Source organism: Chinchilla lanigera, unplaced genomic scaffold, assembly GCF_000276665.1.
Source record: "Chinchilla lanigera isolate Chin_1 unplaced genomic scaffold, ChiLan1.0 scaffold00018, whole genome shotgun sequence".
Taxonomy (NCBI): domain Eukaryota; kingdom Metazoa; phylum Chordata; class Mammalia; order Rodentia; family Chinchillidae; genus Chinchilla; species Chinchilla lanigera.
The window spans coordinates 3,773,055-3,792,590 of NW_004955419.1; the positions used below are offsets into that span (position 1 = coordinate 3,773,055).

The 19,536-nt window shown below is 57.8% G+C and overlaps 1 protein-coding gene across 3 annotated transcripts in view; it reads right to left on the reverse strand.

The window, feature by feature from the left end:
• Nek6 (NIMA-related kinase 6) overlaps window positions 1–19,536 on the reverse strand; it is a 70,358-nt gene that overhangs the window by 10,412 nt on the left and 40,410 nt on the right. For all 3 annotated transcript variants that reach the window (XM_013513237.1, XM_013513239.1, XM_005382497.2), the window contains 5 exons: window positions 12,829–12,969; window positions 11,984–12,046; window positions 9,549–9,659; window positions 7,505–7,613; window positions 6,728–6,835 (listed from right to left, as the gene is read on the reverse strand). In XM_013513237.1, the coding sequence (XP_013368691.1) occupies window positions 6,728–6,835; window positions 7,505–7,613; window positions 9,549–9,659; window positions 11,984–12,046; window positions 12,829–12,969 (532 nt within the window). The remainder of the gene's footprint in view (window positions 1–6,727; window positions 6,836–7,504; window positions 7,614–9,548; window positions 9,660–11,983; window positions 12,047–12,828; window positions 12,970–19,536) is intronic.

A 19,536-nucleotide genomic window follows, 5' to 3' on the forward strand; every position in this document is an offset into this window, starting at 1 on the left:
CTGGGTCGACAGAGACTGGGGAGCAAAGCAGGCTTCCTGAGCAGCACCTTGTACATCCCGGTCTGGAGAGAGCGGCAGTGAATGAATGGCCCCTGTGGAGCGGGTGAGGGTCACAGCCACAGCGCAGGGTGAGATCCAAACAGCTCTTGGTGAGCACTGGGATCCTCGGGGCAGAAGTCAGTGGACTCCAGCATCCGGGTCACGGAGGATGTGCCGGGGTTGGGGGGACGACAGGGAGGGAGACGGGGCCGGAAATCCTGTCCTCTGAGGCACAGCCATGCCCAGTGTCTGGCTGCCTACACCCTTAAGACCCCAGCCAGGCCCTCGCTGGTTGATGCTGATGGCTCCTCCCATTCTTGGACTTGTTTTCTGCTCATTTTTTAAATTAAAATTAATTAAGACAAGGTCTCACTGTGTAGCCTAGGCTGGCCTCAAACTCACAGGGATCCGCCTGCCTCGGCCTCCCAAATGCTGGGATTACACCACGTCTGGCTCTGCTCATTTTAGACCTGGACAGGAGGAATAGCAGGGTGACAGGACCTGCAGAGAAGCCAGGCCCATTGCAGGGCAGGGGCTCTGAGTGCCAACTCCACCCCAAGTCCTCCCACAGCCGCCACCCAGCCCTGGTCAGCCTGTTTTTTCTGTGCCTCCAAACCTGGCACATACTGCTCCCTTTGGCCCCTGGTGAGCTCCATGAGGACCCCTGTAGGGGCTGGGGATTTAGCTCAGCAGTACATCGCCTGCCTGGCAAGCGCAAGGTCGTGAGTTCGATTCCTGGTACTGGAAAAAAACAAAACAAATGAGGACCCCTGTAGGCCCAGATATTTGGTCTGTTCCTCTGTCACTGCTTTGTCCCTCTGCCAGGCTCTGAGGCCATAGTGTGTCCAGGTCCCTGCCCAGCCCAGCTTTCGAAAGCCAGGGGGAATATGGAGACAACGGTTAGGAGTGCTGCTGTCCTCTCGTCTCCCCACCTGCCGTCCACCTCTTTGCTGCCCCCTCCACTGGTGTGAGGGGCAAGGCAGACACCCAGTGCACTCTGGGACTTCCTTCTCCAATGCAGTACTATAAAGTCCCGGCCAGTCATCATTCATCCACCTGTCTGCCTGTCTGCCCTTCTATTCATCCATCTGTCCACTAGTGAATGCATCCATCCTTCACTCATGCACCCATCTGTTAGTCTGTCCATCCCTCCAGCTATCCATCGATCCATTGATCCATCAGTCCATCCACCCACCCATCCATTCATCCATCCGTCTGTCGGTCCATCCATCCCCTGCTCATCCTCCACCTCCATCCATTGTTAACCAGACCTTGATACTGAGCCGGGGACCCTTGCCGAGGTCAGAGCTGCCTTCCCAGGAAATGTCCAGCAGGAGCAGATGAACACGTGTCAGCAAAGGGCTGGGTGGGTCTGTGGCCACAGTCACCTGGCAGGGCTCATTAAAGCTCTGGGGCCCCAGCCAGGCCTGGCATCAGAATCCCCAGGTGGAACTGGGACCCCTACCCCTGTCATGGGCTCCCGGGAACTCCTGACCTATCTTCTAACTGAGAGGAGCCGCTGCGCCCCACTCACTCTATCAGTCAGCTTTACATCGCTGGGACGAAATTCCTGACACGAAATTCCTGACACGAACAATGGAGGGAGACATTTGACTCTGGCTCGGGGCCTCTGAGGTTTCGGCCCGTGGTCTGCTGGCTCCCGGGCAGGGCCATCTTGGAAGCCTGGCACACCCTGAGCTTCCTGAGTCCGTGCCCAGAACGCTCGCTCGGTCCCTGGTGGCCAGAAGCAGAGAGAACTGGAAGGGCCAGAGGGGAAGAGGCAGGGACCAGATCCGCCGCCCAGGTCACGTTCCCACGACCCCGCCAGATACCCCCGGGAACGTGCTTTTCTGATCTCCCAGACAGCTCTCGAGCTGACCACTGAGACCAACTGGCACACTCACCCACCACAGTCCCTCGGACACCTCTGAACCAGCCGCAGTGCGCGTGCAAAATATCAACTCGGGGAGGTTTGGCTCACGCCACACCCGGCCCTGGCCCTGGGTCCTCCGGTCCCTGGCCCTGGGCACATTCTCCCCCTGCTGTGTCCCCTGGGTTGGTGCATTTTAAAGTGGGGTGCTCTGCCTCGCTGGGGATGCCCACCACTTGTGCCAGGGGTGTGTGAAGCTCTCCCTGATATGCCAGCTGTGCCTGGGCCTGAGTCACGTACACCTGGGCTTTTTACCATCAACAAATGCTCAGGTGTGATGGAGTACAATGTGCCCCTTGCGTCAGTTTTCAACATGAAACAAGACACTTCAAAGAAACTCCGAGCTTGCAGCGGGCCACTGAGGACGCATCCCCAGTCCCCAGAGGAGAAGGGAGTCTGGGGAAGACGGGAGAAGCTGGCAGGTGGCAGCATCTCCACAGACAGAGGCGCAGCCTGGGCACCTGCATGGGCAGCGTGACTCGCCCGGCGCTGACCGCCTCTCGGTGCCACGCAGACACAGACAGCCCGCGCCCCCCGGGCCTTGGTCCCTCCTCGTAGCGGGGGACAGGGCTGCACGTAGGAGAGAGGAGCCTCGCATGCCCTGACCTTCTCAAGTCTGTACCCAGAACACATGCGATTTCAAACCCAGCAGATATCAGAGGAGGACTCGGGGCCTCAGAGGGGGAAGCTGATTAAAGCGCCCGCTTCCCTTCCCGGATGTGCTGCTCCTGTCAAAACAAACTTTGCTGTTTTGAAATGCTCACGGCGCTGGAAACGTGTTCATTAGATATGAAAAAGGCGGATTTCACATGAAGGAGAGGCTGCTGCGTGCAGGCTGCCCCCGTCCCTGAACGGTGCTTTTGAAATGGGCTGCAGAAAGGAGCTGCGGCACCCGTGCGCCAGGCGGGGGTCCCCGCTGGGGGTCCCTGCTGCGCACCGGTCCCTCCACACGTGCCAGTGGCAAGACTCAGAGCCGGACCCACTGGGTGTGGCCCGCGTCAGCTGTTCCCAGTGCGGCCTGGACACCCCGCCTCAGCCTCAGTTTCCCCACAGTGCCCTCCCCTCGGCAGCTTGTTCTCTCTCTGGGACATGTGCAGTGGTGATAAGAGCTGTTTTTGGTCCCGGGTAAGGGGTACACTGGTCACCTCCAAGGCAGGAGGTCCCCAAAGGCAGGGGCCAGGTCAGCCTTCCCTGCAAGCAGCCCTAGGCCTGGCACAAGCCTCTGCTGAATGAAGGAGTGAATGAATCAACAAATGAGGGGGCTGGGGATTTAGCTCAGCGGCAAAAGCGCCTGCCTGGCAAGCGCAAGGTCGTGAGTTCGGTTCCCGGTACCGGAGAAAAACGAAAAAAAAACAAATGAATGAGCTCTACTTTGCAGCGCAGGCCCAGCTCCACTCCTCACGCGCTGCCTCCTGAGACCCTCCTCACGCCACTCTGCTCACAGCTCCTGTCTTTCTAGCAGTTTATGCCCCTGAAAAATGCCAGCGAGGTGGCGGAGCAGCCAGCCACGTGTGACCTCCCATGACCTCCCAGCTGGTGTCACTCGGAACCAGGGCTGAGCCTCGGCCTTGAGATGTGCCTGCGGACACAGGTGCTCTGGGCGAAGGGACAGGCAGGTTTGGGCCCGGGCGTCCTGTGCTGCTGGGATGGAACTAGGGCGGCCGGAGGCCCAGGCATGCATCGCAGGAGCCTCTGCCTTAGTGACGTGAGTCCCTGGTGGTGTCTGGCTGTGAGGACTCGTCACAGCTCGAGGCAGACCGGTCACAGTGCAGTGTGGCCACCGAGTGGCCAGCACCTGCCTGTGTGCAGTGGGCCTGTGGGAGTGGTTCCGCCTGTCCCTGCACCAGGCACCTAGCACCGTGGCTGTCACCCTGCCAACCTGGGGGCCGCTGAACACAGGAGGCTGCAGACCGCGTGTCCCCTGTGCCCAGCCCTGGGCCAGAAAGTCAGCTCAGGGCAGGAGAAGGAGGCTGACAGCTGGTACCTGACAGGCTGCCCCCCAGCCGCCCCGGCTTCCCTGGCCCCGGAGAGTCCAGGCGGCACCCTGCCCGGCCCTGGGTCCCTTCCCACCCCTGTCCCCGCGGGGTGGCCGCCCCGTCACTCCTGCAGAGCGAGTGGCAGGGCCTGCCCTCCTGCTCGCCAGCCCCACGATTTGTCTCGCAGCTGCTGCTGTTGCTCGGAGCGAGACACTTGCTTGTAGCTTGTGAGCTGTGTATAGGCAAATCTTTCATTTTTCTTTCATTACGCCGGCGTGTACTGTCACTTAATTTTTATGTATGCAATCCTTCCTGACAAATATGATCTGCTGCCTGGTAATTCGTCTGACGCTCATTCTGTTCCGCACTCTAATTACGGCTCCTATTCCTGACACCGAGGCAGCCGCTCTGCCACTGCTGGGTACCGCACCTGTCAGCCCGACCATGGCACTGACTAATGCCCTTTCATGCCAGCCTTGTGTTAGCAAATACAGGGGTGGGAGGAGGCCAGGGCGGGGGAGGTGGAGGGGATGGGATTTGCATAAGCCTAGCTCCTGGGTCAGCGGCCTTAGGAGATAAGGTGGTTGCCAGGGCAACCAGCTGGCACCAGGGCATCTGCACGTAGTAGGAGTGCACCACACACGGTGGATGCATAGCTCACACCCACACACAGGGTGTGAAGGGCCCTGCCCTCCGTCTCTCCTGAGTCACCTCGCAATAGCAATCAGCTCACTCTCTAGCCCAACCCGATGTGTGTGCAGCACTTGGTTAGCTGTTGGTAGAACCTCATGGTGGATGGAGACGTCCGGTTTCCTGGCGACGGCGGTGCACCATTATCGGCATGGAGCCCGGGTGGGTGCAGACACAGGACCTTGGTTCCCATAGCGTGTCCACTGCACCGGGGCTGGCAAACACCCCGTGCAGGCCCTAGCTCAGCCGTGTCTCTTGGACCCCAGACACACGGCCCAAAGCTGGGACAGTCCCTCTGAGGGCTCTTTGCACCGATCATGTGGCCCAGACGGCTGTGCAGAGGCCTCGGGAAAAGCTTGGCTTCCGGGGGCGGCCTTTTCCCAAGTTCCAATTCCTTCTCATTAATATAATAAGTGCACCAGTCCAAGTAGATAAAATCGCACTGTCGGAGGAGCCCGTATCTCCGCCTGTCCCTAACGATGCGATCCTAACCGGCTCTGACGAGCGCCCGTCTTCTCCGCAGTGCGACAGAGGGGCTCAGCCTGAGTGACGGCGCCCAGGAGGCAGCCGTGCTCCTCTCTGACAGCGTCCCTCACATGCTCCGGCCTTCTTGAAGCTTGAGAGCTGGCAGGAAGGCGGGGCTGTAGGTCACTTGTGCAAGGTCCTGGGTTGACCCCCAGCATTGCAAAAAAAAAAAAAACAAAAACAAAACCCCAAAAAACGCAGCTAGGTAAGCAGTCCCAAACCAACCAAAGCACTTTCTTTTCACAAGAGAAATGTCTACAGGGGGCCGGGAGAGACAAGGTTTCCTTTCAGTGGCAGTCAACGGCCAGAGCTCCCACATGAACTCCACATGGAGCCTGGCCTCTGGAAGAAGCACGGCCTCGGACCCCTGTGGCCTCACAAAAATCACTCAGGCTCCCTGGATTTCAGATTCCTCAGGATCCCGTGGTCCCTGAAGGCTACCGAAGAACGGAGCAGCCCGAGGTCCCAGAGCAGATGGTCCTTGCACACTCTTGCCCTGGGAAGGCAGCCTGGCTGGGTGTCCCCAGCTTGCATGGGGACATTATCCTCCTCCACGGCCAGGAGCAGCTGGGACAGCTCTCCGAAGCTGTGCCCTACGCTGAGTCTAAGGGGTCGGGACCTGAATGAACAGTGATGGCTTCCACAGGGAAGATGCTGCTGGCACGCACAGCCTGCCACAGGCACCCAAGTGTCAGGGGACAGGGACTTGCTGGTCTAAGCCACGGGGCTCCCTCCTGTCACCCGGGGATGCGTCTGCGCAGGGCCGGGCAGCACAGGGGCGGCTGCTAGGAACTGGCTCTAAGGAGGTAGGCTCTTGTGCATCCACTTCCAGTCCCACTGGGGCTGGCTCCTATACCCTAATCACCACCCCAAGCCTCGCGCTGTTTTGCATCAGGCACCTGAACGCAGCAGCGCCCGGCCCAGCCTCTCCCTGCGCCTGGCCCCGCAGGCCTCCCAGGACTGCTCCGGGCCCCAAGCTCCGCGCCCAGGGCCCTGCCCACCTCTCTTGCCACCCCCAGCTGCTGCTCACCTGTTCCCTCACCCAGACTCTGTCCCCACCACCTGTCCCACCAGCTCCTGCCCACCCCCACCCGCAGTCCAGCTACAAGGTCTTCTCAGCTGGCTCAGGACCTAGCTCAACGTCTCCCTGCGGGGCGGAGCCTGAGCGCACGGTGCAGAGCCAGGAGACTGGCCAACAGCACAAGAAGACCGCAGACACATCCTGCTGGCCTCCCTGGGGCTGGGGCGGGAGGCGACAGGAGGGCAGAGCCACCAGCCCCTTCCACCTGCTTCCTCGCCTTGAGTCTGTTCGGAAAAGATGAGTACACGCTGGGCTCAAAAAGGCATTTCCAGCCGGGTGTGATGGCACACACCTGTAATCCCAGCACTCAAGAGGCTGAGGCAGGAGAATCCCTGTGAGTTTGAGGCCAGCCTGACTTCACGGAGAGACCCTTTTCTTGAAAAAACGAACAAAAAAGGGGGCAGGGAAGGATTTCCCTGCACTAAGCGGCTGTGGGCACCTCACGGCACGGTGCTCAGGGCTGTGGGCACAGACCAGCCCCCTTACCAAGGGAGTGCGCCGCCGTGGTCTCCGAGCTGAAGAAGCGGCCCAGGCCGAGGTCACCAAGCTTCACGATGCCCGTGGCTGTGATGAAGACGTTGGCAGGCTTGATGTCTGCGGGGGAAGGAGAGGGGTTGGTGTGGGGAGATACCTGGGAGGGCCTTTCAGGGGACAGGACGGCCAGTTCCTACTGAGACGTCACAGCCCACAGGAAGGTTCCCTCTCCCAAGGCTCTTCCCAGGCTCTGTCCTGCACCACTGTTCACCTATAAAATGGACTTCGTGTAACTTATCTCACAGGGCTGCTCTGAGGTCTGAGAGGGCAGGGATTTTGTGTTCTCGTTTCCTGTTTTTACAGCTGTGTCCCTGTACCTAGAATAGTATCCAGCACACAACAGGCTCTCAGTGGAAAATTGTGTAACCAGCAACAAAGCCACCAGTGAGGCGACCCATGCTGTACCCCAGTGACTAGAGCAGCATCTCACACACAGCTGGACAGGTGCAGGGACCAAAAGACAGATCAGTGAGGTGAGCTCAATTTAGGGTGACATCAACTTTTGGGAAACAGTCTTTTGTAAGTGTCTCACCGCCTCTGCTTAGCCAACTCCTACTCAGATGTCAAAGCCCACATGAAAGTTCCCTTCTCCAGGAACTTTGCAGAGCTGGCAACTGCACTGAAACTGGCCACACCTGGGATACCCGGGCTGGAGCTGGGGACTGGAGAAACCCCGGGTGACCCCCCTCCTGGGGACGGGGGTCCCTCGCCCCCAGCGCAGGTGCACACCTCTGTGCATGATGCGGCGGGAGTGCATGTGCTCCACGGCGCTGCACAGCTGCACGAAGTACTTCCACACAGTCCTCTCGGGAATGAGCCGCTGCTGCTTCTTGAAGTACTGCGGGACAGAGGACGGGCGGGCTGAGCCAGCGGCTTCCAGGCCGGGGCCGCGGGGCGCTGCCCAGGCCGTTCCCACGGGGGCCTGAACAGAGAACGCTTTGCAGGCCCAGGTGAGCCCCAGCCGAGCCGGGGAGAGGGACACAGGGACCGTGCTGACGTGGCAGGTGCAGCCAGCACGCCGGGCCCAATCGGGCAGGACGGGGGCCCAGGTCAGCGGAGACGCTGAGGGCTGCGCAGCGAGGTGTCAAGTCACAGCCCAGGCCCAGCTCTCTGCCCGGGAAGCCCCAGCTCTTCCGCCCCCACGGCTGATGCGAGTGGCAGTGGCTACCACGGACTGAGCTCAGAGAGGCTAAGCAGCGGGAGACCCCAGCTGCAGTCCAGCCGCTGCTTTGGGAGGTAAAACCTGGCCTTGAAAGAAAGCCCCAGGCCCCCGAGAGGCCCCTTCTGGGCGGGAGCTCAGGGGTGGGCCGCCCTGCACCCTGGCCGAGCCGCCGGGCCGAGGTGGGCTGGGCGGGGGTGGTGCCTGCGCCGGGATGTTACTCGGTCTCATTACCGGGTCTGTGCGGGGACATGCACAGCCGAGCAGTGATTTTCTAAATGTCACATCCTCTCAGCGCGGCCTGACATTTAGCGGGAAGCCACAGAGTCTCTGGTGTGTTCCAGGCGGGAGCGGCGGCTCGGCTCCGGGTGTCACCACCGTCTCTCATAAATAACGCGGCACCTGGGCTGTGGGGTGCGCCTGGGGCCCTGGGGCTGCAGCAACTCCAAGGCCAGCGGGACACCACGCAGGGCCCCGGCAAGGCCTCTGTTCCCTTGGGAACCACAGCCAGCTGAACTCTGCACACCACGCACGGTGCTGGTGTGGTACCAAAGCAGACACTGAGGTACAGAACCCTGCCCCGCCTCAGCCTCGGGCACCTGCGAATCCCAGTCACTGCTCGGGGCCACCTCCTCCAGGAAGTCCTCTGTGGCTTCCCCAGGTCCTGGACTTGGGCTTATTCATGGGTCTGCCTTCCTGTGGGAATCTGGGTTCCTCGAGGACAGCGCCCTCCAGGTCTGGGCATGGGGCTGGCACTCGCGTGTGTGTGCAGTGACAGAAACTGGTGGGGAGGGGGACATGATATAGCACATCTGCTCCCAGCGGGAGCTCTGCAGAGATTAACATCCCTGCAAATGCATTAATGTGTCAACAGAAATATAAAAACAGGTGATAACAGCTCAGGCAATGCCACTTCCCGGAGACGCTGTATTCCTAGGGGCCAGATTTTGGAAGAGCAAGTGCCGTACGAACGATCGTTCAGTCCCCAGTGCCTGCTGGGAAGACAGAGAACCCATGTCTGCCCGTTTCCAGGCGGGGCTGGAGCAGGCGGGGCTGGCGAGGGGCCTGGCCGCCCCTGGAGACAGATCTGGGTCGGGGAGGCAGGCCGTGGGCCTGCTGCCGGCTCACAGGAGCTGCTCCTGGGCCCTGGCGTCACAGCAGGGCCGACTTGGGAGTGAGGAACCCAGGCAGTGGCCTCTGAGTGGAATGCAGACCTCTGCTATGGCTGAGGGATTACTGTGAGGGTGATGTCCACTGAATAGTTCCAGGCCAGGAAAACAGACCTGGGTGTAGGTACGGCTCTGTCCCCACGCTGGGGACAGTCTCAGGCAGGTCTCTTACCCTCCCAGGGCTTGGTGTTTCCTTCTATAAGTAACGCAGCCTGAGACACCTCTCTGGGTCCTGTGGGCTGGGGTCTGCCCTCTGGACAGGCTGCATGCGGGGAGAAGCCTGGCGTGGGCTCTCTAAGGGGCGCCCCTGCCAGGCTGATGGGGAGGCAATGGGACCCCAGCAATGAGGCCAGGACAGCGCTGGGAAGAGCAGCACCAGGCCAGGGCTGGGCCCAGACAGTGGGGCTCCCACGCCGCCCCGCTTGCCCCTGCCCGGACACCCCACCTTGATCATCTGCGAGAGGTCGCCCGCGTCGGCCAGCTCCAGCACGATGTTCAGCTCATTGTCTTCGATGAACGAGTCCAGATACTTGATGATGTTGGGGTGGTTCAGTTGCTGTGCGGGAGAGAGAGACGGCGAGCTGGGCCAGCGGCGACGGACCGGGGGAGGTGGATTAGTGGCAGGTGAACCCGAGGCAGGCGACGGGGGAGGTCGGTGCGGGACAAGGCCTGCGCTTGGAGGTCAGGAGACCTGGTGCGGTTGGGAAAGCCGCTTGCTATCTGTGAGTCTCGGTTTCCTTGCCTGAGAAGTAGGCACGACGTTTCGAAGGGCAGCGTGACAAGCAGAGGAGCCAGGCCCTTGGCAGTGCGTGACGGCACCAGCCAGAGCTAAGCGGGACCCAAAGAACCCTGCCACCGTGTGCTCAGCCCTGTCCCACACCATGCACAGACGCGGCTGTGCGTCTAGCTGCATACCACCTGCGTCCCTCGCCAGATTCTAGAATAAGTAGCACCCTGGGGACATCTCAAAGCCATTCATTTCTTTCTTTCCTGAGCAAGGCCGAGATGGGCACTGCCCTCAGCCAGACCCCAGGGGCCAGAGGCTGCCTAGCTGTTGGCTCCAACTCATGCCAGCTCCTCCAGGCTGACCCTGCTGGGTCGCAGCGCCCACTGCCTATCCAAGTCTGCGGGTCCAGCTCTAGCCAAGGCCCTGCGGAGGAGGCGTCCTGCGGTCCAGGTGTCCCTGCTCCACGTTCACAGCCTGCACCTGTCCCTCCACCTCTTCTCCTACCGTCCCCGCATCTGCCCGCCCTGCCATGTGTCACTGTGGCCGGCACACTGGGATTTTGAGTCCACTTTGGACTTACATCAGCCACCCCAGGGCAGGACCTGTGCCTCCGTCCCCTCCTGGGGTACTGTGTGCTCCTGCCTGTGCCTGCTCCCTTGAGTGAGGGAGAAGTCATCACTGAGAGAGGATGGGGCCACCCATGGTCCCTGTCCCCACGCAGCCCAAGCAGGGTTCAAGCAGGCACTGTGAACCTCTTCATGAATACTGCTGGGAGCCAGGAGCAAGCAGAACAGGGCAGGAGGTGCCCAGGAGCTGCGCAGACAGCGGGTATCAAGCTGGTGGGGTTGGGGGCCGTCATGGTTTGTGTCTAGATGTCCCCCCAAGAGCCTCATGTAGTCGTGGGGTGGGCTCTAGAGTTTTTGTTTGACTAGCGGTCCAACGCTGAGATTATGGGCGTGAGTGCTATACCTACCCTGGGGTGGGCAGCCTGCGTACAATGTAAGGCAGGGAGAGAGGCTTGCTCTCTCTGCTCCTCCCCATTTTGCTCTTGTTGCTTTTGCTGTCTTCTGCCTCTAAGAACTGTTGCCCTCTGCCATGTGCCACGCTGCCTTGGAGCCAGCTAAGTATGGACTGAAGTCACCACAAACTGTGAGGTAAATAAACCTTTCCTCCCTTAATGTTGGGCATCAGGGATTTTTGTCCCAGCAATGAGAGAAAAGAAACTACAACAAGGACAGCTTGTGCCAAGGCCCTATGGTAGGAGGGGCCCAGGATAGCACAGCAGCAGCACAGAGGCCAGGATGGCCAGTGAGTGACTATGAGAGCTGAGGCGTGGGCACACAGGCCTCCTCAGAGCACCAGGGAGCTCTAAACCCCGAAGCGGCCAACCCCAGGTCCTTGTCACTGGATTTTTATGTTTTCAGTGTGATCTGAGGAGCACGTTCTGCGTACAGACAAGGCGTCACTGCTGTTTCTTCCCATCTTGCCTTTTCATGTTTGGATGGTGGTTGTGATAAATGTAAATTACTCCTGTTGATGAAGTCTAACTGATCACTTTTCCCTTTTATGGTTAAGTAATGTTCTTTGTGGCCTGCCTACGACACCCATGAGTATCCTTAGATTTTGAAGATTTCCCTCCTTTTCCTTCTTTTTTAGTTTTTTGGTAGGGTCGGCTGTGTAGTCCAGGCTGGCCTTGAATTCACTACATAGCCCGGGCTGGCCTCTGGGAATACAGATGGGCATGACCAGGCCACGTGTGGGCCCCAATTTTCTGCTCCGGTCTTTATACCATAGCTTTAGCTTGCTTGTTTACCCCGTGATCTATTTCAAATGAAGTTTCGTGGGTAGCCTGAGGCAGGGGTTGAGGCTTACCTAGCTCCACTGGGGATGTCGGGGTTTCCCAGCACCCTGAGCACAAAGTCTTTCTTCCATCTGCTGAACTGGCCTGGTGGTTTTGTTTCCAGAAGGTTGCCTGGACGGTAACACCGGGTGCCCTACCAGTGGCCTCCAGCCTGTCCTCCCCACAGGCGGCACCTGTGTCCAGCGCTCAGTGGTGCTCAGCAACCACCCTGACAGACGCCATTCCTAAGTTTGGCAACTACCCTAACCTTAGCCCTAACTCTAACCTAACCTTAACCGCCTGCGATGCTCACCTTCAGAAGGCCGATCTCCTTGACACAGTCCTGCCGGGCCTTGGCGTCCATCATCTCAAAGATCTTGGGCAGAAGGAAGAGACACAGTGATTAGAAGCAGCCCCCTATGGGTCCTTGCTCTGCCCCTCTTTGCGGCGAGAACAAGAGTTCCCACTTCCCGAGCACCCACTGTGAGCCTGATGCTGCCTTAACAGCGTCACTCAGAACCCCGTGACCACTCCATGATGCCGGAGTGACCATACCCAACTCACAGAGGAGGGGACTGAGGCCCAGAAGATCCAGCGACACACTGAGGTCATCAGCCTGACCTCACGGTGCCATAGTGTGGGCCCTGTGAGGCTGGGTGCAGCACCCAGCTCCGGATCCTCCCAGCACCCAACTTGCAGGTGTAGACCAAAGAGGGACCTTGCAGCCCCATCATGGCCCCAAAGAAGCAAGACAGAGCCCAGGAAGCCCCTGGGACAGCCAGCGCAGAGAATGGGCCTTGGATGGCCCCTCCCGCGACCGATCCTCTGAGCTGCCGCTCCCCAGCCTGTTCACTGCGCTCGGTGAGACAAAGGAGCAGATCCAGGGGCCCAGGAAGCTGTGAGGGTACTCGATGGTGTTCCCAGGCTGACTCCCACTTAGCAAGGACGTGGAAGGTGGAAACCCCAGAGCCCAGGACCATGTGGCTTTTTTTTTCTGGCTCACAAGGAGCTTCCCTAAACCTGTGTCCGCTGGTTCTCTCCACAGCTAGGGAGCTGCTTCTAACTTCCCAGTTCATGGAGGTCAGAGAGGGAAGACGCTGGCCACGGCAGAGCCCAGCTCCTTTGAGGCAGCTGAGACCTGTGGGGCTGTGGGCTCACCTGCACCTTCTTCAGAGCCACGGTCTTCCGATCCAGCAGGCAGGTGGCCTTATAGACCTCGCTGAACTGCCCTCGGCCTATCTTCTTCTCAATCTGGAAGTCAGCCAGCGAGCAGCGGAAAGACAGGGTGTTCGGGTGCCTCTGTGGGGAACGAAGGCACACCAGTGACCAGAGGACTGGATCCAGGGCCTGGGCCTGGGCAGCTGCGGACCTTGAGGACCCAGCGCCCCTCAACTGCATCCTTTCAGGGGCAGGAATGACTCTGCCTGCCACCTGGTATCGGGACCTCCCTGGAGCTTTTCCCACCTGCCCCCTGCCCCCGACCATCCTGCCATACGGTGGGCACCAGGCTACACCAGGAGAAGCAGGGAAGCTGCTTAGCTCCCATTGGGCCTGGCCCATCAGCACCCTCTGGATCATCTGAGCGACTGGCTGCGGGGCTCACACCAAGTCGGGCGGGGCCAGCAGCGTGTGGAATGATGTCAGAGATGCAAGGTGCAGCCCCACGGCCCCAAGCCCGAGTTCCCTTCCTGGGGCCGCTGGTCCCCATCTCAGCAGGGAAACTGAGGCTCAGATCTGCAGCCTCTCACCCTGAGCTTGTTCTTTAGATAAGATGCCCCCATGCAGTGACAGGAAGAAACCAGAGACTTCCCGGTGACTGCAGGGCCAGCAGGTCCTCCATGGGCCTTAAGCAAAGCTCTGGGGAAAGGCCAGGGTGGGAGAAGAGGAGACGGTAATCTTTGTGCCTCTGTCTGCCCCACACGCGGCCACTGGCTAGCTGGGCCCCGGGACGTCTGTGCTTGGCCAATGAGGCAACCTGAGGCCCGGAGGGGCCACCCCTGCTCCATGCAGTCTTGCCTGGTGGTTCTGGGCAGACCCTGCCCACCCTCCTGCCACAACCCCATGGTGAGGCAGGGAATCACTGACAGTGGGGACGCTGTCCCCAGCCAGATGGTGACGTAAGGACACAGAGGAGGTCTCGGTTGTACCGGTCCCTTGCAGTGCGCAGAAATATGTGTTAGCAGCATCGAGTCGGACAGGGTAGAAACACTAAGAACCCTACCAGGTACAACAAGTAGCCACACTAAGCTCCTTCCCTCCCTCCTTTCTTTTCTTTCTTTTTTTTATGGCATTGTATTGAATCCAGGGTCTTCACACTAAGCTAACATCCCCAGCCCCCACTCCCCTCTTTTTTGTTGTTTTTTTTTTCTGGTATCGGGGATCAAACTTACAACTTTGTGCTTGCTGGGCAGGCGCTGTGCTGCTGAGCTAAATCCCCAGCCCCCTATTCCCCTCTTTAAAAAAAATTTTTTTTTTTAAAATTTTGAGACAAGATCTCACTAAATCACTAAGTTCCCCAGGCTGGGCTTGAATTTGTAATCCTCCTGCCTCAGCCTCCCAGAGTGCTGGGAGTACAAGCACCCACCACTACACCCAGCCAAGTGGCTACATTTTTAAAAGTGAATATGTAGCTTTCAAATCTGGGCTGGAACCATCCAAAAGGATGGAAGACAGGTACTGGGGTGAGTGCAGGAGCAACCCCTTCCAACTGTAACACAGACATCTGAACCAATGAGTCCTGGGAGGGGCGATCCTTCTGCCTCAGCCTCTCAAGTGCTGGGATTATAGGTGTGCACGACCACTCCCGGCTACATGAGCTCTTCTGTGCCACACAGTTCCCCTCCATACGCAGAACTTGCCCAGGGGAGCATGCGTGACTGAGCCAGCCCTGCTCCACCTAGAAGGTGCCTCTGAGCAGCCCTGGGAGTGGCCTCATTGCAGTGCCCACTTCAGGAAGCTGAGGAGGAGACGCAGCACCCTGCTTCAGGTCCTTAGCAGGAGACTGGGAGCTCGGCGCCTAAGCCCTTGCACAAGGTGGCCCCCAAACTGAGGTCCTCCTGCACCTCTCCTCCAGCTCCCCCCAGCCAGCTACCTTCTGCTCCTCTGTGCTCCGAGCCCCTCCCATGCCTGACCATGGGCTTCTGCAGAGCGGCCCCTTTCTGTGTCCCCTGAGTGTCCCCTGGGCCGCCATTCAGTGCTCCAGGTGTGTTTGTTGAATGACACAGCGGGATGTGCTCCAACAGCCTGGCATTCAGTGAGACTCTGGGCCCAGGCCTTGTCACCGCTGGGGCTGCGCCTGAAGCCACCCCTTCAGGAAAAGCCAAAGTGGCTTCTCAGCAGGAGTCACACTCATAAAAAAATGCAAGATGTTGTGCCTGAGATGTCAAGTGAGTTCCATCTCCTAAAGCATGGAACACAGGCCCTTAATCCAGGTTTGTAAATGAGGAAAGCCAGGCACATCACAGAGCTGCCCAGTGCAGTAGGAAGACTTGAACACTCTGATTCTAGAGCAGGCTGTGCTCCTCGTGACAACGGATGAGGTCCCTTCTCTCCCGGGCCCTAGTTTCCCCCCACTGCAGTAAAGGGTTTGGAGGAAGTGACTCCAAGGGTCCTCACCCTTGGACACCAGGCTTCTCCCTGTGAGGAGAGGGAGGCCACCTGGAGTCCTCAGCGATCACTCTGCCCAGCTGCCGGTTCTGCAGCTCTGGGTGCTTCTGGGACACACTTGGTCGGGGCTGAGCAGCAGCCGAGCATCTGCATATGGATGGCCGGGATTTGCATTTCCTGTCACAGCCCATTCCACTTAATTAGAGGCAGGGAGCTGATCTTGCAGCAGCTCGGGAGCTACAATGTGTCCTCCTGTCCTCGGGCACAGTCCAGAGGCTGCACAGGCCTCGGCCGCCTGCAGAGGCTTGAGATGGGTCCCGGTCCCCACGGGCCTCTGCTTGGTACAGGGTGCCTGAGCCTTGGGCTACCTGAAGGGGAAGGAAGGCTACACTGCCTTCCGACCCTCAAGGGCAGGCCTCCCTGCTGCGTTCCCCTGCAAGCCCCACCCTTGCCCCTACAGCCAGGTAACCCAGGTCAGGCACTCATTCAGGGGACAGGAAGAGCGGCTGCAGGATTTCCCTGAGGACTCCAGGAGGTGATGCAGGTGATGCGTCTTGGGGCACGAAACCGCTGGGTGACTGGGGCTGATCTAGAAAAGCTCACACCATGGTGACACAGTGACTCCCAAAGACTCACTGTTAACTCATGACCATTGCGATGGCCTTTCAGAAATCGGCCACCGCTTGCTTACTGTCCCCTGCTCTGTTGAGGCCTCACACTGGCTCCTGGGCTGACAAACGCACCATCAGGGCACAGCTGGCAAGAGGGGCAACACCACCGTGGCTCTGCCAGTTGAGACCCTGGCATCTGGGCGGAAGGTGTGGGTTCAGATCTGGGTCTGCTACTTCCGGGCTATAGGCAAGTCCTTCTCTCTCCCCCGGGAGTCAATAAGCTAATAATCACCCTGGGCCTGGCACAGAGGGAAGGTGATATGTGAGTTGTTACTGCTACTGTTTCCGTTCATGCTGCTATGCTACAGAACAAAGCCAGTGACAGCTGCTACTTCTGAGGGGCTGGGGCTGAGCTGAGATAGGACTGGCCTGGCCCAGGGGGCAAGATAATCCTATCACCAGGATGGCTGTGGTGCATACGCCTGTGATCCCAGAGCTCCGGGAGGCTGAGGCAGGAGGACAGCAAGTCTCAGCCCAGGCTGGGCGATTTAGTGACTTAGTGAGACCTTGTCTCAAAAAACAAAATAGGGGCTGGAGGTGTAGCTCAGTGTGAAAGCCCTGGGTTCAATACCCAGGACTGCAAAGACCCACAGTGGCTCTGCTGAGCTGGGGCTGGCAGGGACTTCAGAGACTTGCAGGTGACTTGCAACACAGCTTCCCTCAGGATGAACAGCAGCTGCCTGGGCCTCCCTCTCCGGGCTGTGCTACCAGTTGCTCCCAGGGACTGCACCACGCGGCTACTTCTGACTCCTGGTGCTCCTACCCTGGTGCTGCACCCCTCAGTTCTCCCTGAGGACAGAGGAGCTGAGCCTAGGGGCCGGGAGTGAGAGACAGGGTTGGTGGCCCAGCAGTGTCTGTCCTGCTCTGCTGTTTGTCACCGTGGGCCCAAGGAGGAGGCGGAGCTACGGGAGGACACTCAGATCTGAGAGAGGACCACAGAGGCGTCCTGGGGACAATGAGCTAGACAGCAGCCGGAACCTGGAGAACAGGCACCAAGGACAGCCAGGACCTGAGTCACCTTCGGCCCCACTTGCACCTTCCCTCAAGGCGCTGCCAGCTTTCTCAGGCCAAGGCGCCACAACCAGGCTGGGGTGGCGGCGGAGCTGGACCACCATAGGACACCCTGACCCAGACAGCTCAGAGAGAGCCAGCCCTGTCTCCAAGTCAGATCACATCAGGCCACAAACACCCCCCGCCTTGCTAATTTGAGTTTAAAATGTTTGAACCACAATAAGCCTCTGCCATTGACAAATCCTTTTGGAAAAAAAGGGGGGGGGCATAAAATTACATGTTAAAAGAATAAAAATGCATTCGCCCAATTAATTTTCTGAAATCTCATTAAAAAATTTAGCCTGACTAAGTCAGACTTCTGACCTGAATTTTAATCATCTTTACACTGGATGGGTCTTTTTTCCCTGATATTTGCAATGCATCATTAATTTTAAGGCAACCGTTTCTATGATTTTAAAAAGCACATTTCATCGGAATGACATTTCCTGTAAACGAATTTCACCTTTAAAGACATCTGACACTGCGTATCGGGAACTCTTAATGGATTCAGGGTGTGTGAATATACAGAGATGCGTTTTAAATCCGCCCTGCACAAACGAAGGGCAGGATTTACAGAGAGTCCAAGTTGTCGGATGCACTCAGAGGCCAAATCTGCGTGGCTCTGCGCAATCTGGCTAATTTCAAACAGGTTCCAATCTTCGCTCTCCAAGACCGAGTGACATAGGGACCTGGACTGGATCCTGTCTCTTTCCCTCAGTAGAAAACGGTAGGTGACTGATCTCAGTGTTCTGCCCTGCAAAATGAAGTCCAGGATAAGACCCACTTCTCTGAGTTGGAAGGAGGCCAGAATAAGGGCATCAGGCTGCCAATGCGACCTGCATCACTGTTATTCCAACTTGGAAGTCCACAGTCTCTCTGTGGGTCATCAGCCCCTGGAAGTAGGGAGCCATTACCCGTTCAGCATAGAAGATGCCAATGACAAATGAAACTCACCTAAACTGTAAGGGCTCCCCCTGAATACTCCCCTTTGTCAAAGGAAACCCACAATAAGCTCCCCATTCACTGTGACTCGATTGCTAATGATACAGTGTGGATTGAGGCTCTTTCCCAGAGACACCTCCCTCATTCCTCTGCCTTCTCCTAGCTGGGGTGTTTGAATACCTTATCGAACCTGGCTGTCCCTGCACCTTCAGCTCTGGGGTATACAACTGTTTTCTTTCCTTCTTTGGATTATTCTTTTCTCCCTATCCTGATCCAAACTCCTGATCATCCATTGGGCAGAACCAACCACCTGTGTCACCCATGTGACAGGACTGAGAGACTCCTGGAGAGGGACAGGGTCACAGGGCTCTCTGCTCATCCGTGGATTCATCCACTCATGTTCCCAGCTGGGTGTGCTGTGAGGAAGGGCCTGTTAAGGAGGGTGTGCCTTTGGAGGGTGTATCTCTGTGGACATGTTCCCCCTGTGTCCTGCTCTACCATGCCCTTCTGCCACAATGTTTCTACCTTGGAGCCTGCCAACTATGGACTCAACCCCCTGAAACCATAAACCAACATTAAACTTCTCCTCCCTTGGTTGTAGGTATCAGGTATTGTGTCCCAGCCATGGGAAGTTAACCAATGCACCTCCCCGTTCTCTTGGCTCCTCAGCACCCTCTCACGGGGCTGCTACCTCAACATATTTTTATCCATTTACACGTGGGGCCCCCCAGTGGACTGAGCCACTGACTGCAGGTACCAGGCACCAGGTAAAGCCCCCAGGAGAAAGGAAACAAACACTTACTGAATTTGAACCATGAGCAAACACTCTTGAATTTAATAGCCACTAATATTTGGTCATTAAACCTTATGCAAGCACCAGTATTTTTCTGGGAAGAGTTTCACAGATTTTGGTCTGTGCAGTGCACACAGCTACCCCCACTCCTCTCTCCAAACAGAACGGAGCATGGCCAGCCCTGAGCAGGTTTCCAAAGACTCTCCAGATGGAAGATACATTAGCCAGGGCTTCTCAGGCGAGAACACCTTTCCCCTTCTTAGAAATTCATGTGTTCCCCATGGGGCGGCCAAGCCTTGTAATTCATTCCTGATGAGAGTGCTCTGTGCAAACCGGTCAAATGATGAAGCCTGGACATTTTCAGCCCCTTTCTCAATTCCACGCACACAGTTATTAGAAACCCCAGTAAAAGTGGCACGTCCCGTTTTGCTAAGGGTGCACGGATTTCACATATGACTCTGCCAAGTTCAGCAAATCTATTTTCATGTGGTAATGCTCTTGAGCTAGAAGCCTTTCTGCAGTGAACAAGCAACCAGCCTTGGGCCGAGAAGGTTAAGAAAAACTACAGTTGGAGTATTTGCAGTTTATGATCTTGCTGTATTGAGGGTATTACCCAGCTCTGAGATCTTTGGCTGTGAACACTACAATGATTTTTTTTAAATACAAAATAAGATTCATGACATATTGTTTCCCCAACACGTGCAATGTTCAGTGCCATGTTGGTCGTGCAAGGTTAACTATCCCACTTAGTCTTCACAGCTTCTGTTTCACAGCTGTCTCATAAGGGAGGTATGATTATTATCC